This window comes from Protopterus annectens, chromosome 2.part0 (genome assembly GCF_019279795.1).
Source record: "Protopterus annectens isolate FY-2018-M chromosome 2.part0, PAN1.0, whole genome shotgun sequence".
In the NCBI taxonomy this organism is placed as follows: domain Eukaryota; kingdom Metazoa; phylum Chordata; order Ceratodontiformes; family Protopteridae; genus Protopterus; species Protopterus annectens.
In genome coordinates, this window is record NC_056728.1 from 7,269,033 (window position 1) to 7,293,991 (window position 24,959).

Sequence of the window (24,959 nt, forward strand, 5' to 3'; positions counted from 1 at the left end):
AGGTTCAGGAGGCATGATCTGCCTTTCACAAACCCGAACTGGGTGGGATCCAGAGTTTGGAGGTTACCAATGTCTTTATTTATGAGTTCCATGATGATACGTTCCATGGCCTTGCAGACCAGGCTCGTCAGGCTAATAGGGCGATAGTTCCAGGGATCAGTGGTGGCTCCCCCTTAGTGGAGTGGTATAACTGTTGCTGTGCGCCATTCAGTGGGCACAAAGCCAGATGTGAGGCTATTACTGAACATGGTGCTTAGGTGGGGAAAAGTTCGTGTAAAAGCAGCCTGGGATGTTGTCCGGTCCCATGGATGCTGTGATGATGATGATGATGTGCAATCCATCAGCCATCTGGCTAAAGTCACCTTTGGAACCAATTTGCCCAATTTAGAACCTGCAAAGGAGACAAATAATTGATTTGTCTTCCGAATTTCTTTTGTCCTATGTAAATAAAACCTTAATTGCCTACAGACATCCAAGAAATGCAACATTTTATTTATTTATTTCCAGTTTGAAGACTGGGGAAGTCCACTGGGCCCAGAGAGCCCATTTTCAGTGGAGACCCAGGGAGAAAAGCTCCACAATACAAAAAAAAATACAAGTAAAGATACAAAATATAAGCAAACAACAAATACCAAATACAAATATATATTACAAAGCAAAGAAGAATATTTACAATGTTAACATGAGAAACAATGATAATTATCAAGTTGTGAACATTAGTTTGAAGCCATGTTTGTAATACCCTAGTGGAACAAACTAGATTTCAAGATTAAAAAGGTTGCAATTTAGATAGGTAGGTTGTCGTTGGGCAGTATTTGTTCCTACATGTTAAGAAAGTTAGTGTAAGGTAGATGGAAAAAAGCTTGGAGATTGGGTTAGAAGGGAGGGATGAGCTAGACTGGAAGAATGCAGGTACATTTTCATTTAGAGGAGAGGTAGGAATGAAGCTGTGTTTTAAAGTTTTCCACATTCTGTTCTCAGGGTAGGAGGAACAGAATTCCATTTTTTGGTTAAGGAAAAAGAGAGGAGTAGTTGTCCTGGTGGGTGGTTAGGTTTATGAACACTAATTAAGTTTTGGTGTTCAGATCTAAGAGTTCTATTTGGAATGTAGGGGAGAAGGATGTTTGTGAGGGCAGGGCATTTGGTGGGGTTGAAGAGTAGTTTGTGAACTGTGATAAGTTGGAGGTAGTTCAGATAGTTTGGAAGTTCTAGTCAATTTAGAGAGTAGAGGACACCACAGTGATGGGAGGAGTTTATGGCGGTGGTTAAATTTGGAAATTTTGTTATAACAATTTTCTAATTTGGAGGTGATGGAGGTAGATAGGATGGTTAGTAGGGGAGCACTGTACATTAGGGATTGAAGGAAGTAAGTAGAGTTGAGAGTGTATCTGGTATAGGGTGAGAGGAAGTGATTGTTCCTGTAGAGCATACCAAGTTTTTGGTGGTTTTTTTTTATGTTTTGAAGTATGTGGTTGTCAAATTTTAGGTGCTCATCTACAATTACACCGAGTAATTTAGCATAGGGAATGACTTCAATAGGAGTGTTGTTTTGGCTTAGAACTTGGAAAGAGGTTTTGCCAAAAGGGAAGGATTTTAAGGGCAGGAATATTAATATTTTGGATTTGTTTGCATTATAGCATCCAGGCCTCACTGACTGAGAAGGCAGTCTGGGTCTTTGTTAGAATTTCGGGGAGATTAGTGGCAGAGTAGACTAAAGCTGAATTGTCTGCATATTGGATTACGTTGGCATTTGGAATGGCAGAGTGTTAGGTATTGATAAAGATATTGAACAACACTGGACAGAGAATGGAACCCTGAGGTACGCTAGTAGGGGTATGGAGAAAAGGAGAGATACCTTTTCTCCATTGTACAGACTGACAGCCATCGGACAAGTAGCTCCAGAACCAGGATAGGGTATTGTGAGAGAGATTTAGGTTTGAAAGATGGCTCAGAAGATGGGTATAGGAAACAGTATCAAATGTTTTGGAGAGATCAAGAAGCATTGTGGATACTATTTCCCTGGAGTCACTGGCACAATTGACTGTGTCTAGAAATGAGAGGAGAGCTGTTGTAGAACTGTGCCCGGGTTGGAATCCATGTTGGGTTGGGGTGAGAAGATGGTTTTGAGTTAGGAAAGTCATAAGTTGGAGATGAATGCATTTTTCTAGGATCCTGGAGAGTGGGGAGAGGATAGCTATAGGGCAGAAGTTTGAGATGTTGGTGTTTTTGCCACCTTTATGGAGAGGTACAATATAGGCTGTATGTCAGAGTTTGGGGACACAGGATTCCTGTATGGCTTTGTGATTAAAATACTAATAGGGAATGTGATCCGTCCAACGACGGACATGAGAAAAAATGAAGGCATATTGTCAGGGCATTACAGCAGGGTTTTATTTTGGAGTGAATTATTTTTATATAGTTGGAAGACATGGGTTTAAGGTCAAAGATGGGGGGGGTAACTGGGGTGGGGGTTGTGGAGGAAGAAGTACACATAGAGAAGGGACTGCTGTTGGGAAAGGTTTTGGTTAGTTCAGATATGGAATTAATAAAGAAAGTTGAATAATGAGGCTAATTCTTGGTCAGATTTGCTGTGGTCTGGGCAAGGATTGTTTCTGGTGCCTGGGTTGAGAAGTGCATTTATAGAGTTCCAAAATTGTTTAGAGTTTTTTGGGTGGCTGGACTGGAGTTTGATATTGTATGATTTTTATGTCTCTAATAATTTGGGTTTTTTTTACAAGGTTACGGAGCTATGTGTATTGAAGTAGGGTTTGGGGGAGTTTATTTTTTGGTATAGTTTCCAGGATTTGTCCCTTTGGCGAATTAGTTGTTTGGTGCCTTTGGTTAGCTATGGGGCAGCATTAGTTGGGAATGGTGCCAAAGTTAGTAATTTTATTTGGGTGGGAGACTAGGATCCAGTCAAGGGTAGAGTAGAACGTCCCTTTGTGATTCCCCTGGTTGGTAGATCAGGGCAAAGAAGCTACTGCACTTGTTTAGGGAAGAAGATTAAACATTGCAGCAAGGCTGGTCCCATTGACAGAAAATCATTTCTATAATTTTCATGTTGAGAGACCACTCATGCTGTAGAGTGGACCTGCTCATTTTGTCTGCTATTCACATTGGACTTCTCCACAATTTGCATTGCTATCAGAAAGCAGTTGGTTGAGATCGCCCATTGCCACACTCTGAAGGCTTCACGACACAAGGGGTAAGATCTGGTTCCTCCTGTTTGTCAATGTACCAAGCTAGTGACATACTGTCTGTCTGAAATGCAATTGTCAAGAAAGGGAGATAGTCTTGTAATGCCCACAAATTCTAAGAGCACTGTTGTCATTTCCAGGATATAGATATGTGTGTTGGCCTCTTTGGGGGACCAAGTGCCTCGCACTGTTTACCTCAGGATGAGCCCCCCCTCCCCCCAATCTGGGAGGCATCCTTGGTCATTATGGCCTTGGACTTGGGAAGAATGAAAGGGCAGGGCCTTGTAGGACCCGATCGACTCCACCACAAAAGGTATTCCTTGAATGCCTGAGTGATTTTTACTTGGGATGACATGCATTGATGAAGAATTGACCATTGTGCTGCTAGCATCCGCTGAAGAACTCTCATATGAAATCTTGCTACAGCAACTAAAATTATGGCCGCTGACACTGATCCCAAGGCTTGAAAAATCAACCAGGCTGAAATTCTGGTACTGTGAACTATTTTTCTGACTTGGAATCTGAATGATTGTACTCTTGAGAGAGGAAGAGAAGCTATCACGGATACCATGTTGAAAACCACTCCTATGAACTCCAGTGTTTGAGACAGTTGTGAGACTTGTTGCAGTTTATGGTTATCCCCAGATGGGAGCAAGGCTAGAGTACCTGATATCTTGCTGTTATTAGTAGATACCTGATTGGGGCAGTACTGAGCCAGTCGTCTAAGTATGGAAACAGTCAGAATACCTGCAGTCTCAAGTAAGCTGCTAACACTGCTATGTACTTGGTGAACACCCTAGGGGTAGTGGTCAGGCCAAAGGGCAGTGCTCTGAACTGGTAATGATTGGCTCCCAGACAGAAGCGTAAATATCTTCAGGATTTCCTGTCAATTTTTATGTAATAGTACATATCCTGAAAGTCTATCGAGCACATCTAGTCGTCCTTGCTCAAAAAGGGCAGAATGTACTGAACCATGACCATCCAAAACTTTGTGTGATGAACTGATTTGTTCAAGTCGTTGAGATCAAAAATTTATCTCAAGTCCCTTATTTTCTTTGGCACTAAAAAGAATCTTGAGTAAGTTCCGGATTCTATCTGGTGTGGTGAGACCTCTTAGATGACTTTTTTGGTGAGACCTCTTGGATGACTTTTCTTAGCAGCTTCTGAACTACTACTGCTGCTGTTTTCCTCTGACTAAGTGGAACATCTGGAAAGTTTGATAAAGAAGGAGGTGGTAGGGAAAAGGGAATAACATAACCTCTGGGTATAATCCTCTTCCTCTACACCCATGTATCTCTTGTGATGTCTAGTCAGGTTCTCTGGTGCAGGGATAATTGACCCCTGATTGCCTCCAGAAGGGAACAATCGGGCCTCCTTTCAGGAGCGCTGGTAGGGTCTATCAGAAAAGGAATCTCTGGACTCCTGATTCTGCGGGTCTCCTCTGCCACGTGGGCGTCATTGTCCATTAAGAAAAGGGAGGACTTGTCGAATTGAAAAGGAGAAACTAATATAAGCTAATAGAAAAACTTTTATTGTTTTTAATGAATCACTCAAGAGCTGACGGCGACCACATCTATTCATGAAAGCAGCAAATGAGATCTGCGGTATTTTAGGGGTGGTGCTTTATGGGCAAAGGAGGTGCTTGAGAGCTTTTTGGTGGTCACGAGCTAAAGTAACAGTAGAGTCAGATTCGAGGATCAGATACGAACCCATCAGTTGAGGATAGAATGAAAATCTACATCAGATTATAAGATTTATCGGTGTGTGATCTGATGACTGGAATTTTACTTATTTATTGCCTTTGTTTACCGGGGAAATTCAAATTGGCAACAAACTCCATTTTCAGCTGAGGCCCAGGGAGAAAAGCTCCACAAAACTATATAACGTATATATATATATATATATATATATATATATATATATATATTAAACAATAAATTAAAACATTTTATCCACATTCTGTGGTTATATTAGCATAAATGAAGCTGATTATTATAATCAGGAATGTAAAAGTAGTTCAGGGCATACAGGTATAAACAAAACACTTGTACTACAGGAAGAAACAAATAGAAGGCAAGGCAAGAATACAAGCACAAAAAGTTCAGTTGTAGAAAATGTACACAACTAAGGAGAAGCTGAGATTACAGAAGATAGTTAAAGAGGACAAAAAACAGAGAGGGTAGGGAAAATGAGAAGGTTGATGGTGATAGATTAGATAGGGGAGCAATGAAAGGTATAGAGCTAGAGGAAAACAAAAATAAATACAAAAGCAAATAAAAATACAAAATAAGGAAATTGTCTTCTGCCAAGATAAAAGCCTGATGAAACAATCTGTGACAAATGCTTACAATGCCTATGAAAGAAATTATCTTTATTCTTTCTCTCCCTCCCTCTTTTTTAATAAGACATTGTATTCTTTTTGAAGTTACCCAAATATATTAGCAATCATTTCCATATAATAGTTACAACAATGTTGGTGCATGCAGCAGTGTGCATTTTAATTATCAAAGCCTAGAATGTGTGATACTGAGAACAGCTCTGAACTACACACTTGAAAAAGTGTTATATGAACTTCAAAGATGACTCACCCCAGTTTTTATCCACAGCTGCACTTTTTACTGCAGCTGTAACAGCTGGAAATACTGCGAGAGTCACTGTGAACACAAGCACGATACACAATGCCATCAGCCAGATCTGGAGACAAAAAACATTAAAATTTAAAGTTGCGTGCTAACAATTTAAAACAGTAAAAAAAAAAATCACATTCATTAAGGCCATAATTAATTATTCAAAGATCACTGCCAGGATAATTAGGAAATTATTTCCAAGTTAAGCATTCACCACATCCATGATATCTACATAACCGTATGAAAAAATTACTTCTTTCTTCCGTTTCATGTAATTTCAGGCATCAAGCTTCTCAGTGACCAGTAGGTCCATTAATATATGAACTGTGGAAACTGGATGTCATGTTTGTCTTTTTAATAACCATTCTGACCATATTTCAAACATAACAGATGATGAATTCTTACAAGTGTCTACAGTTTGGGATTCCTTACCTTCTGGAATACAAGGTCTATTTCATTTTCTTCCTTAAGATTAGCTCTTGAGCTTTACTTTTCTGACACCACTAAATCCATCTCCTTTCTAAGGACAGCAATGCTATGTCAATTATACACACACACGCATGTCTCTCTGTATTATGCACACAGACACGTATCTATTTTCTTAACTCATCTGATAACCAGGTAAGCCCACTGGACAAATTATTCTTTTTCAGGAGCAACCTAGGATCTGTGTTGATACACGACTTCAGTGTTAGGACTGATTGCCACAGATGGCTGCACTACAAGACTTTCCCAAGCTCAAATTCCTTACTCCCATAATGCGCCACACTTTGCTTGCAATACACAAACACGCGCGCGCACACACACATAAAGGTATTAGAGCATAACCATACACAAGAGGTCACTTGAACTAAGGAGTCTCAACTCCTCTTCCTCGATTCCCCAGAAGCAGTCAACTAGTTCTCTCTGAACGGGTGTTTAGAAAAAAGAGGAAGAAGGTAGCATGAGATGCTGAAATGGAATGATGCAGATCTTGAAGAATCAATTTTAATGCAAATACATAACTTTTGTATCTTGCTTCATATCTTGCATGATCCACTCCATCCACATTAGCGAAAGGAAACTACTACTGTTGAGTAAATTAATGGCACGACAGCATGAAGGATAACTGCTTCAATGGTCAACCTAGATCTAGAGGTCACACCCAAATTATAGTGTTTTGGAAAAGTCTGCAATGAAGTCTGTGTTACAGCAGCATATGACATCTACAAAAAGAGTTCCTAAGAAAACAGCAAAGCTGAGATGGCCCATGTGGAGTGAGCTTTTGGTTTTCCTGACTGAAAGAAATGCAGTCAGCTGTCTATCTGGACAGAGTGACTTCAGACACCTTTTGGCTTAGTCTGGATGTAGAAATGTTGTCATCCTTCCCAAGCCCAAGATCTTTGGTTCAGTGAAGACAAAATCTTAACTGTCTAAAGCAATGAAATGTAGTTTTTGTTTGCCTTTATTTGAATACTGATGGAAAAAATCAGTAGAATGATAATGGCTTTACTTAGGTTCAAATCCAGTATCACCTTGGGCATAACAGCTGGGTCAGTTCTCAAACAGATGTCTGTGAAAGTTTAGGTGAATGTCTGCATAGGTGTATGAAAAAGAATTGCATCCATCTTCAGTTTCATGTGATGTCGGCTCAGGAACCATTCCAGTATTGATGACTGCCACCAGAAGCAACATTTTTCAAGGCATAAACTTTAGGTCCTCCCTGGTAGCTAGTTGAAAGGGAGGAAGTATCAGTTTCTATGACATGAAATTTTAAGTCCAGCAAGGAGAGAGGGACTTTGAAGAGTGATCTTAAAAATAAATCTCAGAGAAAAACTTCACAGACCTTTAGAGATTCTAGGGAGGACAAATTGAGATCCCAGTGGAAATAACTGCTAAATGTACTTTCAAAGCTGAACAGCTGGATTAGTTGACAATCGCTAAAAACTGCAAAATGCCATAGAGGGAATCACCCCTTCTTGAGCTATCCAGATAAATAATTTTATCCATTTTCCTTTATAAATCTTCCTAGCAATGGGCTTCCAGACTACTGTAAGGATTTGGGACTACCAAATGCAGGTACTCTTAGTACTTGACCATAAATGGAATTGTTGTCAAAGATACAAGCTAGTAAATGGAAAATGACAGGACTAAACACTAACTGATCTACCAACTGCTGAGTTGCCCAGACAGAAAATTTTGTTTTCATGTGTAAAGCTTCCTAGTAGTGGGCTTTTAGGGTGTTGTAAGGATTTGAAACATCCTATGTGGGTGCTCTAGATCCCTGGAACTGAAGAAATCTCGAGGTTAGTTTCAGGCAGCATAGATTTGTCTGAGGTCTGACACAAGGCTAGGACAGGAAATCGTGGAGAAGCTGTAGAAGAGGTGTCTATATTAAGCGAGAAAATAAAAGACAAAACCAAACTTGTTGGGGCCAGAATGGAGATGAAAACGACTGACCCTGCACATCTTGGCTTTCTATAAATACTTCAATATCAGTAGAAAGAGGGAGAGTGCACAATACTCCTGAGGGTCACTGATGGATTAGAACTTCTCCAGGGATCTGCCCATGTATAAGGATTATGGAAGAGCTACTCCTGCTTCACCTGGAATTTGTCAGGGATGCAAAACAATAGCAAAAGAGCTCTCCCTAATGGCAGAAAATTACTCAAGCGATTGTCAAGACTTGAGAGAGCACTTGTGTGGCATCAATAGACAATTCTACCATGAATCACAAAACTGAGAAAACATTAGCATCACAAACATGGAATAATAATGGCCAAAACAAAGAAGAACTTCATGTGTTTTTTGCAGGGCGAATTCCTCTGTACCCTTCTATGGGGATGCCCCCCCCCCCCCCACACACACACAAACTTATACAAGAAATTCAGTCACACTAACTGGAAGAGGGAAGATTTTTCCCAAAAGACAGGAATCATTGCAGATGCATACTTAGAAATTGCACAGGCAATGGTTTCGTATAGAAAGCAGTGATTATATTCCTTAATATCATTTGCTTCAGGCAACTGACGCTGTACGACTGCACCTTGGTCACCTGTACAGGAGCCTTAATAGACATCTGCCTAGCCTGTGCGCTAGAAAGTTGCTCTGTCCTGGGAAGTTCACTGTTACCAGAAAGTGATGACTGTTCACTGCCCATTCCCACAGTCTTGTGGCTTTGTAGCACAGGGGACAATGACTGGCTCTGTGAAAAAATTGAACTACTGTCATCTCCAGGACATTTATTTGCAGAATAGCCACTTGTTCAGTTTATGCCCCTTGGACTGTATGCTCTAAACAGTGCTACCCCCCCCCAAAAAAAAAACTGCCAATGACTATATGTTGGCATAGGTTAGGAGGGTTGTTAGCCACCTTTTGTTAGACTGCCCTGCTGTAGTCACAAGAGGAGGTGTGCATAACCCACTCAGGACAGATGTATAGTTTGTGAAAGTGGAAATAAAGTCTGAGCTTATTGAACCCTTAATGTTGACTGCACAACTCTTATCGGAAGCCTTGCAATGAGAACTATGTGAATGGTTGCTGTGACGCCCCTGCACTGGCCCAGTAATCAAGGAGCCTCAATCCTCACCACTGGCAACAGTGAGGGACATACACAATGGGAGGATGACAAGTACACACACAGTAAAGTACAATTTCCATTAACAGCAGACAGAGATCAGTCAGTGTGGGGCTGGTTTCTACCTCTTTCTACAGATTCCCAATAAGCCTCTCCACTGGCACAGCTATAGGGTTAAGATCTCAGTTGAGTAGCCATGGTAAGACATCCAGCACCCTCTCTGTCCAACCAGTGCTTTGTGTCCCTGCCCAAGTAGGTGACACACACACACACTTTCTACTAGCTATGCCCCCTTCTGCCCAGACTGTAAGGTATTACCAGGTGCCATCAGCCACCCTTATACATATGTAAGTACTCTAAGAGCTTAAATATGTCTCACAAATATCAGCCACAAAGATAGGTTTTAAAATTCCCTTATCAGCCCAGCCACAACTTAAAGTTGAGCTCCCTCATCAAATCCTCCAAAGCTAGCTATGAAAACAGGATTGCAGCAGATAGTAAAGACAACCACAAGGCCTTCTATAGTTATGCAAACAATTTCCACGGCAATACCCAGATTTTCTCTAAGCTACTGCACAATGGTACCTCCTATACCGAGTCAATGGATACTGCTAATATACTGGCTGACAGATTCAGTGCCAACTTTAACTCCCCCCCCCCCCCCCCGGACCACTCACAGTACCAGCAGTTTGCCAGGCACCCAGTATTACTGCTGCACAGGTTAAAACAGCACTGTCCAACGCCAAGAATACAGCTTCTATGGGACCTGACAATATCCCTGGCTGTGTTCTACATGAACTTCAGAGTGAACTGGCACCTCACTTGTGTGCCCTGTTCAATCACAGCTTCACCTCAGGCTTTGTCCCTACCGAATGGTGCATTGTACAGTCATCCCACTCCACAATAGAGGAACGATTACAGACCATGGGAACTATCGCCCCATTAGCCTGATGAGTCTGATATGCAAAGCTATGGAACGCATCATCATGGACCTAATAAACAAAGATATAGGGAATCTCCAAACTCTGGATCCCACACAGTTTGGTTTTGTGAAGGGTAGATCATGCCTGGTCAACTTCTTTGAGTCAGTCACCAGAGCTGTGGTTGTAGGCAAGGTGGTTCATACAGTCCACCTTGATGTGGCCAAGGCCTTTGATACCATTCCCCACTCAGGAATCATAGAAAAACTCACTAAGCTAGGCATCAACCCCTATATCACTCGGTGGGGTGCAAACTGGCTCACAGATAGAACCCACAGTGTGAAAGTAGCTGACTCTTAAGCCAGACTGCCGACCAGTCACAAGTGGAGTCCCACAGGGTTCGGTCCTGGGTCATCTCCAGTTTGATATCTACTTCTCTGAAATCCAGGCCAACATGAAGGGACTCTGGCTGACAAAGTTCGCAGACAATTTGCAAGTTGGGAGATATTATTAACTCCCCAAGTGATGTTGACATCCTACAGAAAGGCCTCAATGAGACTAATGACTGGTGTCAGAACCATGGCCTTAAGCTCAATGCCAAAAAGTGTGTCGTCATGTTCTTTGGGAAAAACCCGCTTCCCATGAATTACCACATCGATGGTAGTCCACTGAATATAGAAGGTATTATAAGAGATTTGGGAACACAGGTTGACAGCAACCTCTCTTTTGACCACCACATTGCCACGGTGGTCAGAAAGTCCTTCTATGTGGCACTCCTCATTACTAAGGGTTTTGCATCCAGGAAGAAAGAGGTCATTGTCTCCCTCTACTCTTCCCTCATTAGGCCAATCATCGAGTACAGCTCCCCATTTGGCATGTACCTCACTAGACACCTACAACAACTGGAGAGGCCGCAAAAGTACCTCACAAAGAGGATCCTAGGCCTTAAACACTTGTCCTATATGGACAGACTCAAAAAACTCCAACTATTTTCTGTCTCATATCGCCTACATAGAGGCGATCTCTGCTTGACTTACAAAGCCATGTCTGACCCAGCTCTGTTAGAAATGCCACATCTAAACAAATCCCAGTTCCTCCGCACCACATGCGCCAGAGACCTCTACCTCGTTACCACAATCAACAGAACATGCTAGAGGGGCAGGTTCATAACCCAGAGACTGCCCATGCTATGGAATAGACTTCCCATACATGTCAAAAAGAGCACCTCACTGGCCCTCTTCAAGAGAAATCTTGATGAGGGGATGGGAAATAGAAAATTCACCCCGGGGATCACTCCAGTGGCTTTACTTGACAGAGGCACTGGGAACTAAGGTCGGGTGGCACGATGCCAGGGTAATCCTATGGGCTAGGCTTGTAAGGGGTCCAGGGCCATTAGCCTAGTACACACCTACGGACCAATAATATATTTAATAATTAATAAAAATTACTTCAGAGTTTAAAATCACATGAAATACTTTAAAACAACATTGCAGGACAGTCTCAGATAAATACAGAAAACATCTAAACTAATCTTTACTATATTCCTATCTATATCTAAGAGAGACACTATGCCCCAAGTCTTACTTACAGACAACATGCAGGCAGAAGTGCTGAGTGGATGTTTCTAGGTCTAAGACAAGATACAAAATGCATCTCTCACTGAGACAGTTCTTAAATTAATATCAAACATTATTGCTGGGTTAACTTGGATGAAATTACTCTTTATAATACATATCTCTCAGATGTGCAGCTGCTAGGAAGTCATAAAGTAATCAAACACTATACATTGTAAACCTAGTAATTACTTTTCTTTTCAAACAATAGGAAAAACATCTAGATCTAGACATTTTGTCTGCTTGCTGCATTGAAACTAACATTTATAGAACATCGTAAAGCACTTAATTTCAACTTATTTTCTTGACGCTTTGTAAGTTAATCTTCTATGTTCCAGCAGGGTGTGCTGTGGGTACATTCCTGAAGCTCAGTACATAACATAAAGTTCTGTATAAATCATACCAATATTCACAAATGACACAATTATTTACAAAATTCCAGAGAGCTGGGCTGGCAGTGTCACAGTTGTAACCATGAATCCCAAAACCTTGAGAACCAAGGTTGCTGTTGGCATGGGCTGTGTCAAGAGCAGCTGACTGGCTGCCAGTGAAGATTGAATTTTCTCTGGTGTGAGGCAGTGAGTTTTGGACACTGTGCTCACTGTGGTCATGCTTACTCAACCTGGTGGATATTTTCTTTAAAAAAAGGTCACTAAAGCAATGGATGAAGACAAAACAGTACACACAGCATACCATACCTCGACCTGACACAATTTCCAACTCAGGCACAGTAGAAAAGCTAAATAAACTGGGAACAAACCTCTGCGTCACCCACTGGATTGTCAACTGGTTAGCAGAAAAGATGCAGATAAACATTCGTGAGTGGAGTCCACCAGGGTTCTGTGCTGGGATCTCTCCTGTTTGGCATCTACTTTTCTGAAGTAAAGGCCAATACCAGAGGACTCAGTCTAAGTTTACAGATGACTGTAAGCTAGGAGCAGTCACTGAATACCCAAATTGACTTAGCCATCCAGCAGGAAGGTTTGTCTCAAATAACTGATATCAAAATAATGGTCTGAAATTAAATGACAAAAAAATCATTACTGAATCTTTTGGGAGGTTATCTACCCCTGGGAACTGCCACATTAACAATACTCACTTAAGAGTTGACCCAGTTGTTTGGGATTTAGGAACTTATGAGGACAGTGACCTAACTTTTGACCATGTATCCACTGTTGTAAAAAAAAAAAAAAAAAAAAAAAAAAAGTCCTATATTGCACAGCTGATAAACAAAGGGATCGTGTCTAGATCTACAGATGTTATTGTCCAGCTTTACTCAGCCTTCATTCAACCAACTACTGAATATAATATCCCCTTTGACATGTATCTGTCTAGACACATGCAACAACTGGAACAGCCACTGAGATACCTTGCTAAAAGGATACAAGCCCTACACAACATGTCCTACCTGGATAGACTCAAAGTCCCTGTCACTATACTCTGTATCCTACAGACTGCTAAGAGGTGACCTGTGTCTGGCATACAAGGCATCCTCTGACCCATTACTGATGGATTTACTACACATCAGCAAATCAAATGGCATAAGAAATACTCAGTCTAGGGAATTAAACATTTTCTGCATCATCGACAGAATGGTTTGGAGGGACAGGTATGTTTTGCAGAGGATACTGCTGCTGTGGAATAGGCTCCCCATCCACATAAAGCTAAGTTCATCCTTGTTCATTTTCAAGTGTAACTTAGATCTATGGATAGGAAACAGAAAATTTACCCAGGATTGCTCCCTGTGCTACTAATAGACAGAGGCAGCTCCTAAATGCTTTACCTTGTGTGTGTGGGTCCTCTCAAATTATCTGTGGTATGATCCCATTTATTCTTATTAGGAGTAATATATAATTATTGACCATGAGATGGGTAAGATCAATCTATAACCAAATGGGATAGATTATTTCAAGCACAAAAAGGGAAACTGGTTAGGCTTAAAATGGCCCGCAAGGGCAGCTAGCTTAGTACTTACCTATGAATCTATAAAACCTGAGCTGATATTACAGATCTACAGTACAAAAGCCTCTCTCTGCCCCAGTGTTTTTCCTATCAAAGAAAACAAGGAGATGAATGAACTAGGAAGGCATAATGGATGGCTTGCATTCTGCTCTGTTATCACGCCACTCTTCAAAATGTACAATACTGCACTCACAAATTACAGTTTTGTAAGAAATGACCATAGCAACAGATGTTTAAGCAAATCACTGTTGCAGAAGTACTAATATGAGGGCTTTTGCTGCAGAAACCTCAACACCTGGCCTGACCTCCTGAGATCTGCCTTCTCTCTTCCTGGTGGGCAGATGTCTTCCACTTGGGTACTTCACCACATCCCCTGTATAAAGCTGGTGTCCTCCCATGACATTTTAATTATTTATTGACCAGAAAAAAGTGCAGTTGTGTAAAATCTTACCATAACAGTAAATGTCCTTCTCTTCACTGTTGTGGTATTCTTTAAGGCATCTCCTGCCAATGATAATCCAATGTCCAGCCAGGATATCAAGCCCTTTAGTTCTTACAGGTGTCGTACATCGCGCGTATGCTTCCTGTGCAAGGCGTAGGGCATAAAGGTGACATACGGATACAAACTCAGAAGTGAAAAAGCCCCAGGAGGAACACAATGCCCTTAGGGACAAGGAGAACATGTGCATCCAGAAGAAGGAATGGGAAAAAGAAGAACCCCTTGGCTAGGTGGGCAAGGGCTAGAACAAAGGGAGTAGAAGGAAGTGAGTGAACATTGCAACACTAAAGAGAAGGACAACTACTGTTATGACAAGATTTTACACAACTATACTATGTCCTTCCATATCACTGTTGCAGTATTCTTTACTTAAGGGAGAACAGAAGAGCTCAACAGGATCCAGGGAGGAGGGAGGCACAGAAGAGCCCTCTCAAGACCCATGCAGGATACTTCTGGCAAAGCCTGCCCTGGCCCTGAAAGTAACATGCAACTTGTAATGCTTACTGAAAGCATGAACAGAGGACAAAGTACCAGCTTCAGGGATGGAAGCGAAATCCAGACCTTTGAAAACTCAGCAGAGGAAGGAACTTCCCTAATAGAATTTGCCTTTACTGAAAAGGAAAGACATTTTCCATGAAAAGAATAACAAAAAGAAACAGCCTTAGAAATCCAGGAGGACATGGTTTGCTTAGAAACAAAAAACAAAAAGGTCCAGCACAGTGGGTAGAAAACTTGAAATAATTTATTTTAGTAGCTTCAAAAAACAAATGGCATACAACCTGCAAATCTGCAACAGCATTCTTCAGCGTATTAACACAAGTAAAAATTTCTGATCCTTAAATAGATGACATAATTAGAATTCACAAAATTATTGGTTGGATTAAACATTATGACAACTCATTCAGACCAGGTTTAAACAAACCCCCTAGCCTGATGATCCAACCAGATTCCTTATTGTTTAATATGGTGTGCCAACCATCTTTAGAAAAATTACGACCCTGAACCCTATCAATAACAGTAAATGTAAATCTGTCTATTTTATGGGCCAAGGTGTACTTAAACAAAGCATCGATAGCTCTCCTGTTCCTGATCTCACTGAGGTGTTCGGATATCCGAAGCCTCAGTGTTCTAAACGTTTGTCCAACATAAAACGCCAAACAGGAACATGTAGCCAAATAAACAATCCATTCAGAACTGCAATTTCCAAAACATAAAATGTCATAGACCTTGGGGGTGTTGGAACTAGTGAAAGTATTGGTTTTGAATATATGGGGACATGTGGAAAGATGTCCACAAGGAACATATCCCTTGACCTTATTCCCAAATATAGTAGACTGTAGGAGAGTAGGTGGAACCTTACGTTTATAATGGCTAAAACAAATGGACAAATTCTTGTGGATTTTGGGTAGGAGATACAGGTATTGAGATTGAGGGTCAGAAACTGTTAAATGATAAACAGTTTTTTTTTGGTTGATAATACCCTCCTCCACAGCCAGATTAAGAAAATTATCAATATTTTTTAAACTGTAGTGTGGAATCTAATGGCATACCCATGTAGAATTATCCACCCCCCAACTGTCTCCCCGCCTCAGCCAAATACTTGTCCCAGTCCATAATCACTATTGCCCCCCCTCCCTTATCTGCTGGTAATATAACCAAATCTTGTTGAGCCATCAACTGGTGCATTGCTTGTTGTTCCGACTTTGTTATATTTGGCATAAGGGATTTGTTGAAATTTACATCTTTTAACACACAATCCTTGAAAATACCCACATATTTATCCACTGGTGGAATAAAATTGGATCTATGAAACTGAAAATCAGTAGATCTTTGGGTATTGTCATTATACCCAAAAAACATTCTTAGATTCAATAGTTGACAGAAATTCAAAACATCACTAACCAATGAATTTTCATAAAGAAAAAAAACAGGCACAAAATTTAAACCTCTGTTGAGTAGATTTATTTCACTTTCTGAAAGAACATAGCTGGAAATGTTATGTATATTGTTCTCTAAACTTATTGAGGTATTATTAGGTCCAACAACTGTTGCAGGTTGTTTTAGTCTGCCCCCCCCCCCAAAGGGTCATTGCTAGGGTGTCTTTTGGCAATGGGAGACTCAGAAAAAGGGGTTGCTTAGAAACAGCCAAACCCAAAGTCTTGCAATGAAAGGAAAAAAAAGTGGCTCAGATTTGTGAATAACTTTATGTTTATCCAAATAATATCTGAATTGTCTATGCAAAAACCAAGGTGTGAAGAGCCTTTTCACTGGCAGACTGCAGAGAACGAAAAAAATGAAGGAAGATGAGCACACTGATTACAGGACAACTCATTGACCCCCTTCGGCATAAAAGCAAAGCTAGTACGAAAAGACATTGCCTCTGTGGAAAACTAAGAGTGGAGGAACACGAGAGCCTGAAGTTCAGACATGAAGTGACAGCTAAAATAAGAATATTCTTTTAAGTACAATGCTATAAGGAAGCTGAAGAAGCTGTCAAAAGAAGCCTGAGTAAAATTTTCAAGTACAAAACTGAGGTTCCAGGAAGGCAAAATATGCTTCATAGGAGGCCTGCTATGAAGGATGTCTTTAAGAAATTGTTTGACCTCAAATCTAGAGGCCAGAGGAGGAGTCAAGGGTAGGCAAGCAGAAATTGCTGACAGGTGAGCTTTAACCAAAGAATATTCCAACTCAACATGGAGCAGATCACACAAAGAGAGAACCAGAGGGAGCTCCATCTTTTTAATTACTCCAAGTCTTCTGGGTTTCTAATACCATAACGGGAATGGACCCCATTCCTAAGTCAAAGTATGATTAAAGATTAGGAAATTAGTATTGTTTCAATCTTTGATGTTAGCCAGAAGTGCTCTTTGTAGCACCCCCACTGTGCCCAGCAATGACGACTCCTGCAATTCGTACGGAGTTACATGTATCGGTAGTAGTAGTCTTCTTTCGGCTTTTCCTGGTTAGGGGTCGCCACAGTGGAACTCCGGTCCGCTAATGATTGGTAGTTGATTTTTACGTGCCGAGTTACTAGCCCTGACGCACAACCTTCAACGAAGGTACGCCCATTCACCCATGTCTCCACGCAGAAGACGCTCTAGCTGAGAATCAAACCGGACAGTGTCTTACTGTGAGGCGACAACGCTACCGCAGCACCACCACCGCGACGGAGTTACATAGGTTCATACTAGGCTATCTGCCCTAGAGCATTTATAAGCCTAACCAGAATGTGTTTGGCTTTCGCCACCCATTTTAAATTTATTTTGCTATGCCCTTTTTCGAGGATAGTATACTGTGCCTCTGTCTAACAGTGACATAGAAGTGACACCCGGGTTAAACCTATGATCTCCCATCCACTCATCAAGATTCCTCTTGAAGAGAGTCAATGAGGGACTCTGCCTAACCTGGACTGGGATTTTATTCCAGAGTGAAGGGAGCCTCTGGTTATGAATCTGTCCCTCCAGCATGTCCTATTTATTTCAGTGCTGAGGTTCAAGTCTCTCGAGCGCGTAGCTCGATGGGATTTGGATTTTCTGTGGTGCAGCATGTCCATTAATTCTGGGTTGGACATGGCTTTATAAGTCAGGCACAGATTGCCTCTGAACAGGCGGTATGCCACTGAGTAGAGCTGGAGTTTCTTTAACCGGGCAGCATATGGCATCTGTTTGAGCCCTTTGATCCTCTTAGTGAGGTACTTTTGGGGTCTTTCCAGTTGCTGCAGGTGTCTGGTAAGGTACATCCCAAAAGGGGCATTGTACTCAATTATGGGCCTGATGAGGGATGAGTAAAGAGGCACGATGACCTCCCCTGATCTAGATGTGAATCCCTTCATGATTAGGTGGGCTATACAAAATGTTTTTCTAACCACTTTGGCCACGTGGTTGTCAAATGAGACATTGCTATCAACTTGGGTCCCCAGGTCCCTAATTACTTCTTCTGTACTTAATGGATTACCACCTATGTGGTAATTTGTGGGCACTTTGTTTTGCCAAAGGGATGACTATACACTTTTGGCATTTAGCTTGAGGCCATGGCTCTGGCACCAGTTGTCTGTTTCTATGAGGCCCTTTTGGAGGATGCTTGTGTCGGCTGGAGAGTCGATTATGGCGCCCAGTTTGCAGTCATCTGCGAACTTGGTCAGCCACAGTCCTTCCGTGTTGGCCTGTACCTCCGAGAAATATATACCGAACAAGAGAGGTCCCAGGACTGATCCTTGTGGGACACCACTTGTAACTGGTTTGGAGTCTGACATGGCTCCAGCAATTCTAACCATGTGGGTTCTGTCCTTGAGCCAGTTTGCAATCCATCTAGTGACATAGGGGTTTATATTTAAGCTGGTGAGCTTATCTATAATGCACGAGTGGGGTATTGTATTGAAGGCTTTTGCGAGGTCCAGGTAGGCTGTGTGGACCACCTTCCCCTTGTCAATGGCCTTGGTGACTGTTTCAAAGAAATCAACCAGGTTTAAGAGGCAGGATCTGCCCTTAACAAAGCCAAACTGGGTAGGATCCAGTGTCTGTAGGTCCCCAATATCTTTATTTATGAGGTCCATGATGATCCTTTCCATAGCTTTGCAGAACAAGCTAGTCAGGCTTATGGGGCGATAGTTTCCAGGATCCGTTGAGGCACCACCTTTATGGAGAGGGACCACTGTTGCTGTACGCCACTCTTTGGGCACATATCCTGTAGTAAGGCTGAGACTGAACAGTAGTTTTATGTTTGGGCTTAGCTCTTCTTGGAGTTCATGTAGGACGCAGCCTGGGACACCGTCTGGTCCCATTGATGCTGTGTTTTTTGCTTTGGAGAGGGCGGCTCTTACCTGAGCACCTGAGATGTCAGGGGGGCAGCACTCTGCTGGGATAGATATTTGCCCTTTTGGTGGGGAGGGGGGGAGAAGTTTGCGCTGAACCTGTCAGCTAGGATGTTGGCAATGCATGTGGGTTCAGTGTATTTTTTGTCATTTTGGACTAATTCTGAGCATATCTGGGACTTACCACCCAGGTTCCTAACATAACTAAAGAAAGCCTTGTGATTATCCTTACTGTCCTGTGAAATTTTTCTCTCGAAGCTGGCCTTTGACAATTTTATGAGTGCCCATAGTTTTTTGCTAATACTGATCAGTGATGCCTTCCCTTTTTGGGATTTTGCTCTATCATTTAGTAGCTTCCTCCTTCTATTGTATAGTTTGTTTATGGCTGGGGTCCACCAGACAGGACGTCTGCCTTTGGAGGATTGGGTCTTGGTTTTATTTGGGATCGCATGATCCATGCATTCCTGTAGGTGTTCATAGAATGCGTTTATAAAGGATTCTGCGGTCTGGGCCGTAATTTCCACAGGCCCGGGGGCTTTGAAGGATTCCACCTCGGTTTTGAGGAGTGTGAAATTTGCTTTAGAGAAGTTTTTCACTGTGGTTTTCTGGGCAGGGGGTGGGGTCGGGATGTGAATATCCAGTGAGATTAGTTTATGGTCTGATCTTACCAGTAAGGGATACACTTCTGGTCTGGAGCATAGAGTCCCCATGTTGGTGATGATCAGGTCTAGTATGTTTTCCCCTCTTGTGGGAGTGGTAACAAGTTGTTCCATAGCATTTGAGTTTATAAATTCTAGGAACATTTGGGCTAGGGTGTTGGAGCTAGAGTAATGCTCCCAGTCTATGTTTGGGTAGTTGAAGTCGCCCAATATAATGATGTCTGGAGAGAACTTCATATTTTCCAGTGTTCACAGAAAGGCCGAGTGGGGTTCCTGGGTTTGGGAGGGTGGTCTGTAGCAGGCTATAAACTGGAAGGCAGTTTTACCCACTGTTAGTTGCACATGGATAGTCTCTGATGCTTCGTGCTTTGCCACCAACCTGGAGTGGTGTAAGTGGTGGAGTGTGGGTATCTTTGATGAATATCGATACTCCCCCTCCTTTTGTGGTTCGGTCCAAGTTTTGGGGCCGAAAAGCATGGTATGAGGTATAACCTGGTAGTGCTGGGGTGCTCTCAGGAGCCCTGAACCAGGTTTCTGTTACTGCACAGATATCGATGTTCTCCATGCTAAGGAGAGTTTCGAGTGCGTGCATCTTGAGGTTTAGACTTCTGGCGTTGAGTAGCATTACTCTTAGTTTCTTATCCCTTGTGATACCTATGGAGGTGGGGTTGTCTTTTGAGCCTTGCCTAAAAAAGGCACTATGGGGGTAGCAAGAGCCTTTGCCAATATCCCAAAGCCCAGGGGTGACAGGTGCAAGCCGTCCCTAGCGAAGCATCGTGGCTTGTCGAGCATATCATCCCAAGCTGACAGGCATTCGATCCCCTTTGAATGACAACAGTACTTAAGCCAGTTGTTGAAATTGATCATCTTGTCTTCATATTGTGGCATCATTCTCGGTGAGGGTAAGATGCTACTCAAGGTCAGGGTCATACCGGCCTGGGCTACATGCTCAGAGAGCTCCTCTATGTCTCTTTTCATGTAGTCCAGGGAGATACGTCTCAGGTCATTCACACCAGCATGGACAATGACTGAGTCATATTTGTACTTGCCTTGGAGTGACCTGAGTGCTTGTGTTATGTGGCGGATCCTAGCGCCCGACAGGCTGCTCACCGTGACCGTCTCCTTGTTCAGCCTGGTGAGCGGGACGTCAGTGTACCCGACGATAGAGTCACCTATTACAAGTGTATCAGGTGTGTTGTTTAGTCTTAAGGGCTGTGACATGTATCGGTAACATATCTAAATATGACTGTAGATTTTTTTTATAAGGTCCATTGCTCCTATTACTATTGGAACTGTCTGGGTATCTTTCTTCCACATTGCTCTCATTTCTCCCTGCAAATCCTGATATTTTATGACTTTGTGTTTCTCTTTACGCAAGACACTGTAGTCTCTGGTGTAGTGATTTCAATGATCAATGGTACTTTTGTCTTCTTTTCATGGACCACTATGTCTGGTTTTCTCAACTCTGTCTTTTGAACTGTTGGTAATGAGTGATCCCATGTGATGCAGACTTCATCATTTTCTATGATGCTTTGTGGCTCATGTTTGCAGTCTTTTTCAGCTACTTCAGTACTATAATGTTTGCACAATCCCCAGTGCAACTGTCTTGCCACATTATTATGCCTTTCAGTATACAGTCCTTCTGCCATTAGTACTTCACAACCAGCAACAAGGTGTGCAACTGTTTCCAGTTCTGTTTTACAAAACCTACATTTTCTTTTCGCCCATGTGTTCAATGGCTTTTATAAACCAACATGTACATAATCAACTAAACTGGGCTTCAAATATTAAACTTTTGTCTCTTTTGAATTTGCCTCTTCTTAACTATTCCTGTGTTCAATCCTGATCAACTTGAGGTTGTTCAAAGAGTTTTCTATACTTGCAACTATATTTACACACTTTCCACATTTCTTGTCTTCTCATCTGATCCTTCACCTTATATTCTTTCTTTCATTTTTTTTTGGCACATTCAGTTGCTGCCTGATTTTTATCTACTTCTGGTTTGATTTTCATTCCCGCTTGATGCCGATATGCTTCTGCTAAACTAAGCAGGGAAGTCGTCTTAGACAAGTTCTCCTCATGTGTCAAAACTTTCACTACATTTGGATCTTGTGAAGTCAGCAGATATGTATGCTGTCCCACTATCACAGATCTATACATGTAATCAGTTTCAAGGAGGCCCATACCTCCTTCAGAATAGGGAATATATAGTCTTGATATGCACTGAGTTTTATAAATCATTTGATGAGCATGAGACATCTTTCTTGTTTTCTTGTCCAAACTATCCAACACCTTTTGGGGCCAGTCATTCACTCCAAAACTGTAATTTAGGACAGGAAAAGCAAATTGCTTTATAGCTTGGACTTTGTTCCTAGATGTCGATGCTGTTTTAGTATTAATTTAAGCCTTCTAAAATATTCCTTATAGGTTCATAGGTAGGTACTAGGCTAACTGCCGGAAGGCATTTATAAGCCTAGCCAGAATGTGTTGGCTTTCGCCGCCCTCCTTAGATTAGTTCCCTGTGCCTCTGTCCAGCAGAGCCACTGAAGTGTTCCCCGGGGTAAACTTTGCCCCAAATGGTCGTTGTACTCTATGATGGGTCTGATGAGTGCTGAGTAGAGGGGCACAATGACCTCTTTTGATCTGGATGCGAACCCTTTTGTGATTAGGTGGGCCACGTAGAAGGACTTTCTAACCACTTTGGCAATGTGATTATCAAAGGTGAGATTAGTATCTACTTGGGTCCCCAGATCCCTTATTACGTCTTCTGTATTTAGGGGACTACCACCTATGTGGTAGTTTGTGGGTACTTTGCTTTTTCCAAAGGGGATGACTATGCACTTTTTGGCATTTAGTTTGAGGCCATGATTTTGACACCAGGTATGCGTCTCAGTGAGACCCTTTTGGAGGATGTCTGTGTCAGCCAGAGAGTCAGTTATAGCCCCTAGTTTGCAGTCGTCTGCAAACTTGGTCAGCCATAGTCCTCCTATGCTTGCCTATAGCTCTGAAAAGTATATGCTGAACAGGAGGGGTCTTAGGACTGAGCCCTGGGGAACGCCACTTGTAACCGGTTTAGAGTCGGACCTAGCTCCCACAACTCTCACCATGTGGGTTCTGACTGTGAGCCAGTTGGCAAACCATCTTGTGACGTAGGGGTTTATGTTCAGGCTGGTGAGCTTGTCTATAATACCAGAACGGGGAATGGTGTCGAAGGCCTTTGCGAGTTCTAGGTAGGCAGTGTGTACCACCTTTCCCTCGTCTATAGCTTTGGTAACTGTCTCAAAGAAGTCCACCAGGTTTAGGAGGCATGATTTGCCCTTAACAAAGCAGAACTGGGTAGGGTGCAGTGTTTGATGGTTCCCAATGGCTATGTTAATGAGTTCCATGATGATGCATTTACAGCCTTGCAGACCAAGCTAGTCAGGCTTATATTTATTTATTTATTTTTTATTTTATTTTACATTTGTTAACCGGGCTAGTCCAACTGGATACATGTACATTTTCAGTAGAGGCCCGAGGAGAAAAGCTCCGCTATCTACTACATGGCAGGCATAAGAAAATAAGAATATACAAAATACACAAGGCATTTAAACCACAATTACAGGAAGTTCAGAAAAAGGTGATAGAGAGACATATCAGTTACTTAAGTACAGGTAAGCATAATATGTAACAGAATTAATTACATTGTTTAAAAGTTTAACAATAGAAATTCGAGAAAAGTATAATTTTTAGTTGAGAGAGTCCATTACCCAGTAGAAATGGAAAGTTTGGAGAAATAGAGTCGGGAGAAAGTGAAAAGGAGGCAGGAGAAGGGAGGAGGTAAAAAGATCAGCTAGGGTTATTGCAAGAGCATAGCCAGTGGTTGGTTAGAAAGTGTTTCAGTTTAGTTTTAAATAGTGGGATGGAAGTTTGGGCTGTAAGGTCTGGAGGAAGTTTATTCCAAATTTTACCAATGGCGATAGTTCCTGGGGTCTGTTGTGACTCCACCTTTGTGGAGCGGAATAACTGTTGCTGTGCGACACTCTGTGGGTACGTAGCCTGTGGAGAGGCTGAGTTTGAACAGTGTGTTTAGGTGAGGGGTTAGTTAGTCTTTGAGCTTGTGTAGGCTGCAGCCTGGGACACCATCCGGTCCCACTGATGCTGTGTTTTTGACTTTGGAGAGGGCTGTTTTAACCTGAGTGTCTGTGATTTCAGGGACTCTACATTCTTCTGGTATGGTTATAGGCCCTTTTGGGGGTGAGAAGTGGGTGAAGTTTGCACTGAACCTGTCTGCCAGGATGTTGGCGATATCGGTCAGTTCAGTGTATTTTGTGCCATTCTGCACTAACTCTGAGCAGATCTGAGCATTGCCACTTAGATTTTTGACATAGCTAAAAAATGCCTTGTGGTTATCTTTGGAGTCCTTGGCAATTTTTCTTTCGAAGCTCGCCTTGGATGATTTTATGAGGGATCGTAGTTTCTTGCTGATACTGATCAGGGATGTCTTCCCCTTCTTGGGATTTTACTCTTTTCTGTACTAGTTTCCTCCTTCGATTGTATAGCTTGTTTATGGCAGGAGTCCACCAGAATGGTTTCCTTTTCTTGGAGAGTGAGTCTTGGTCTTGCTTGGGATAGCACGATCCATGCATTCTTGTAGGTACCCGTAGAATGCATTAGTAAAGGACTGCGCAGCTTGGACAGCATTATCCTTTAGCATGGGGGCATTGAAACTTTCCACCTCGGTCTTAAGTAACGTGAAGTTTTCTTTTGAAAAGTTTTTCACAGTGGTTTCCTTGGCTGGAGTTGGGGGTGGAATGTGCCTGCATATTTGAACTGTTTCTTACTGAAATTGGTACACCTTGTTTGCTGTAGCATAGACTAGATCCAGGCCTGCTGAATCTAGCTTTGTTTGTATGCTTGTTGTTTGTTTGCTTATTTCCCTGTAACGCAAATTCCACCTAAAACGCAGCTTTTCAGCGCTTCTGTGGATCCCTAGTGATATCTGCATTGCTTACTGTACTTATTTCCTTGTTTCACTTGAAAGAAAGTTACTGTTTGTCATTTTTGCATTTAAGTTACCTGTAACACATTGCATTTAAGTTACCTGGCACTTGCTCACTAAACTAATTATATAAGT

At 42.0% G+C, this 24,959-nt stretch overlaps 1 protein-coding gene across 2 annotated transcripts in view; it reads right to left on the reverse strand.

Moving 5' to 3' along the window:
- Nucleotides 1-24,959, reverse strand: part of SLC29A2 (solute carrier family 29 member 2) — a 459,931-nt gene that overhangs the window by 128,438 nt on the left and 306,534 nt on the right. For both annotated transcript variants that reach the window (XM_044060481.1, XM_044060479.1), the window contains exon 10: nt 5,786-5,891. In XM_044060481.1, coding sequence (XP_043916416.1) covers nt 5,786-5,891 — 106 coding nt within the window. The remainder of the gene's footprint in view (nt 1-5,785; nt 5,892-24,959) is intronic.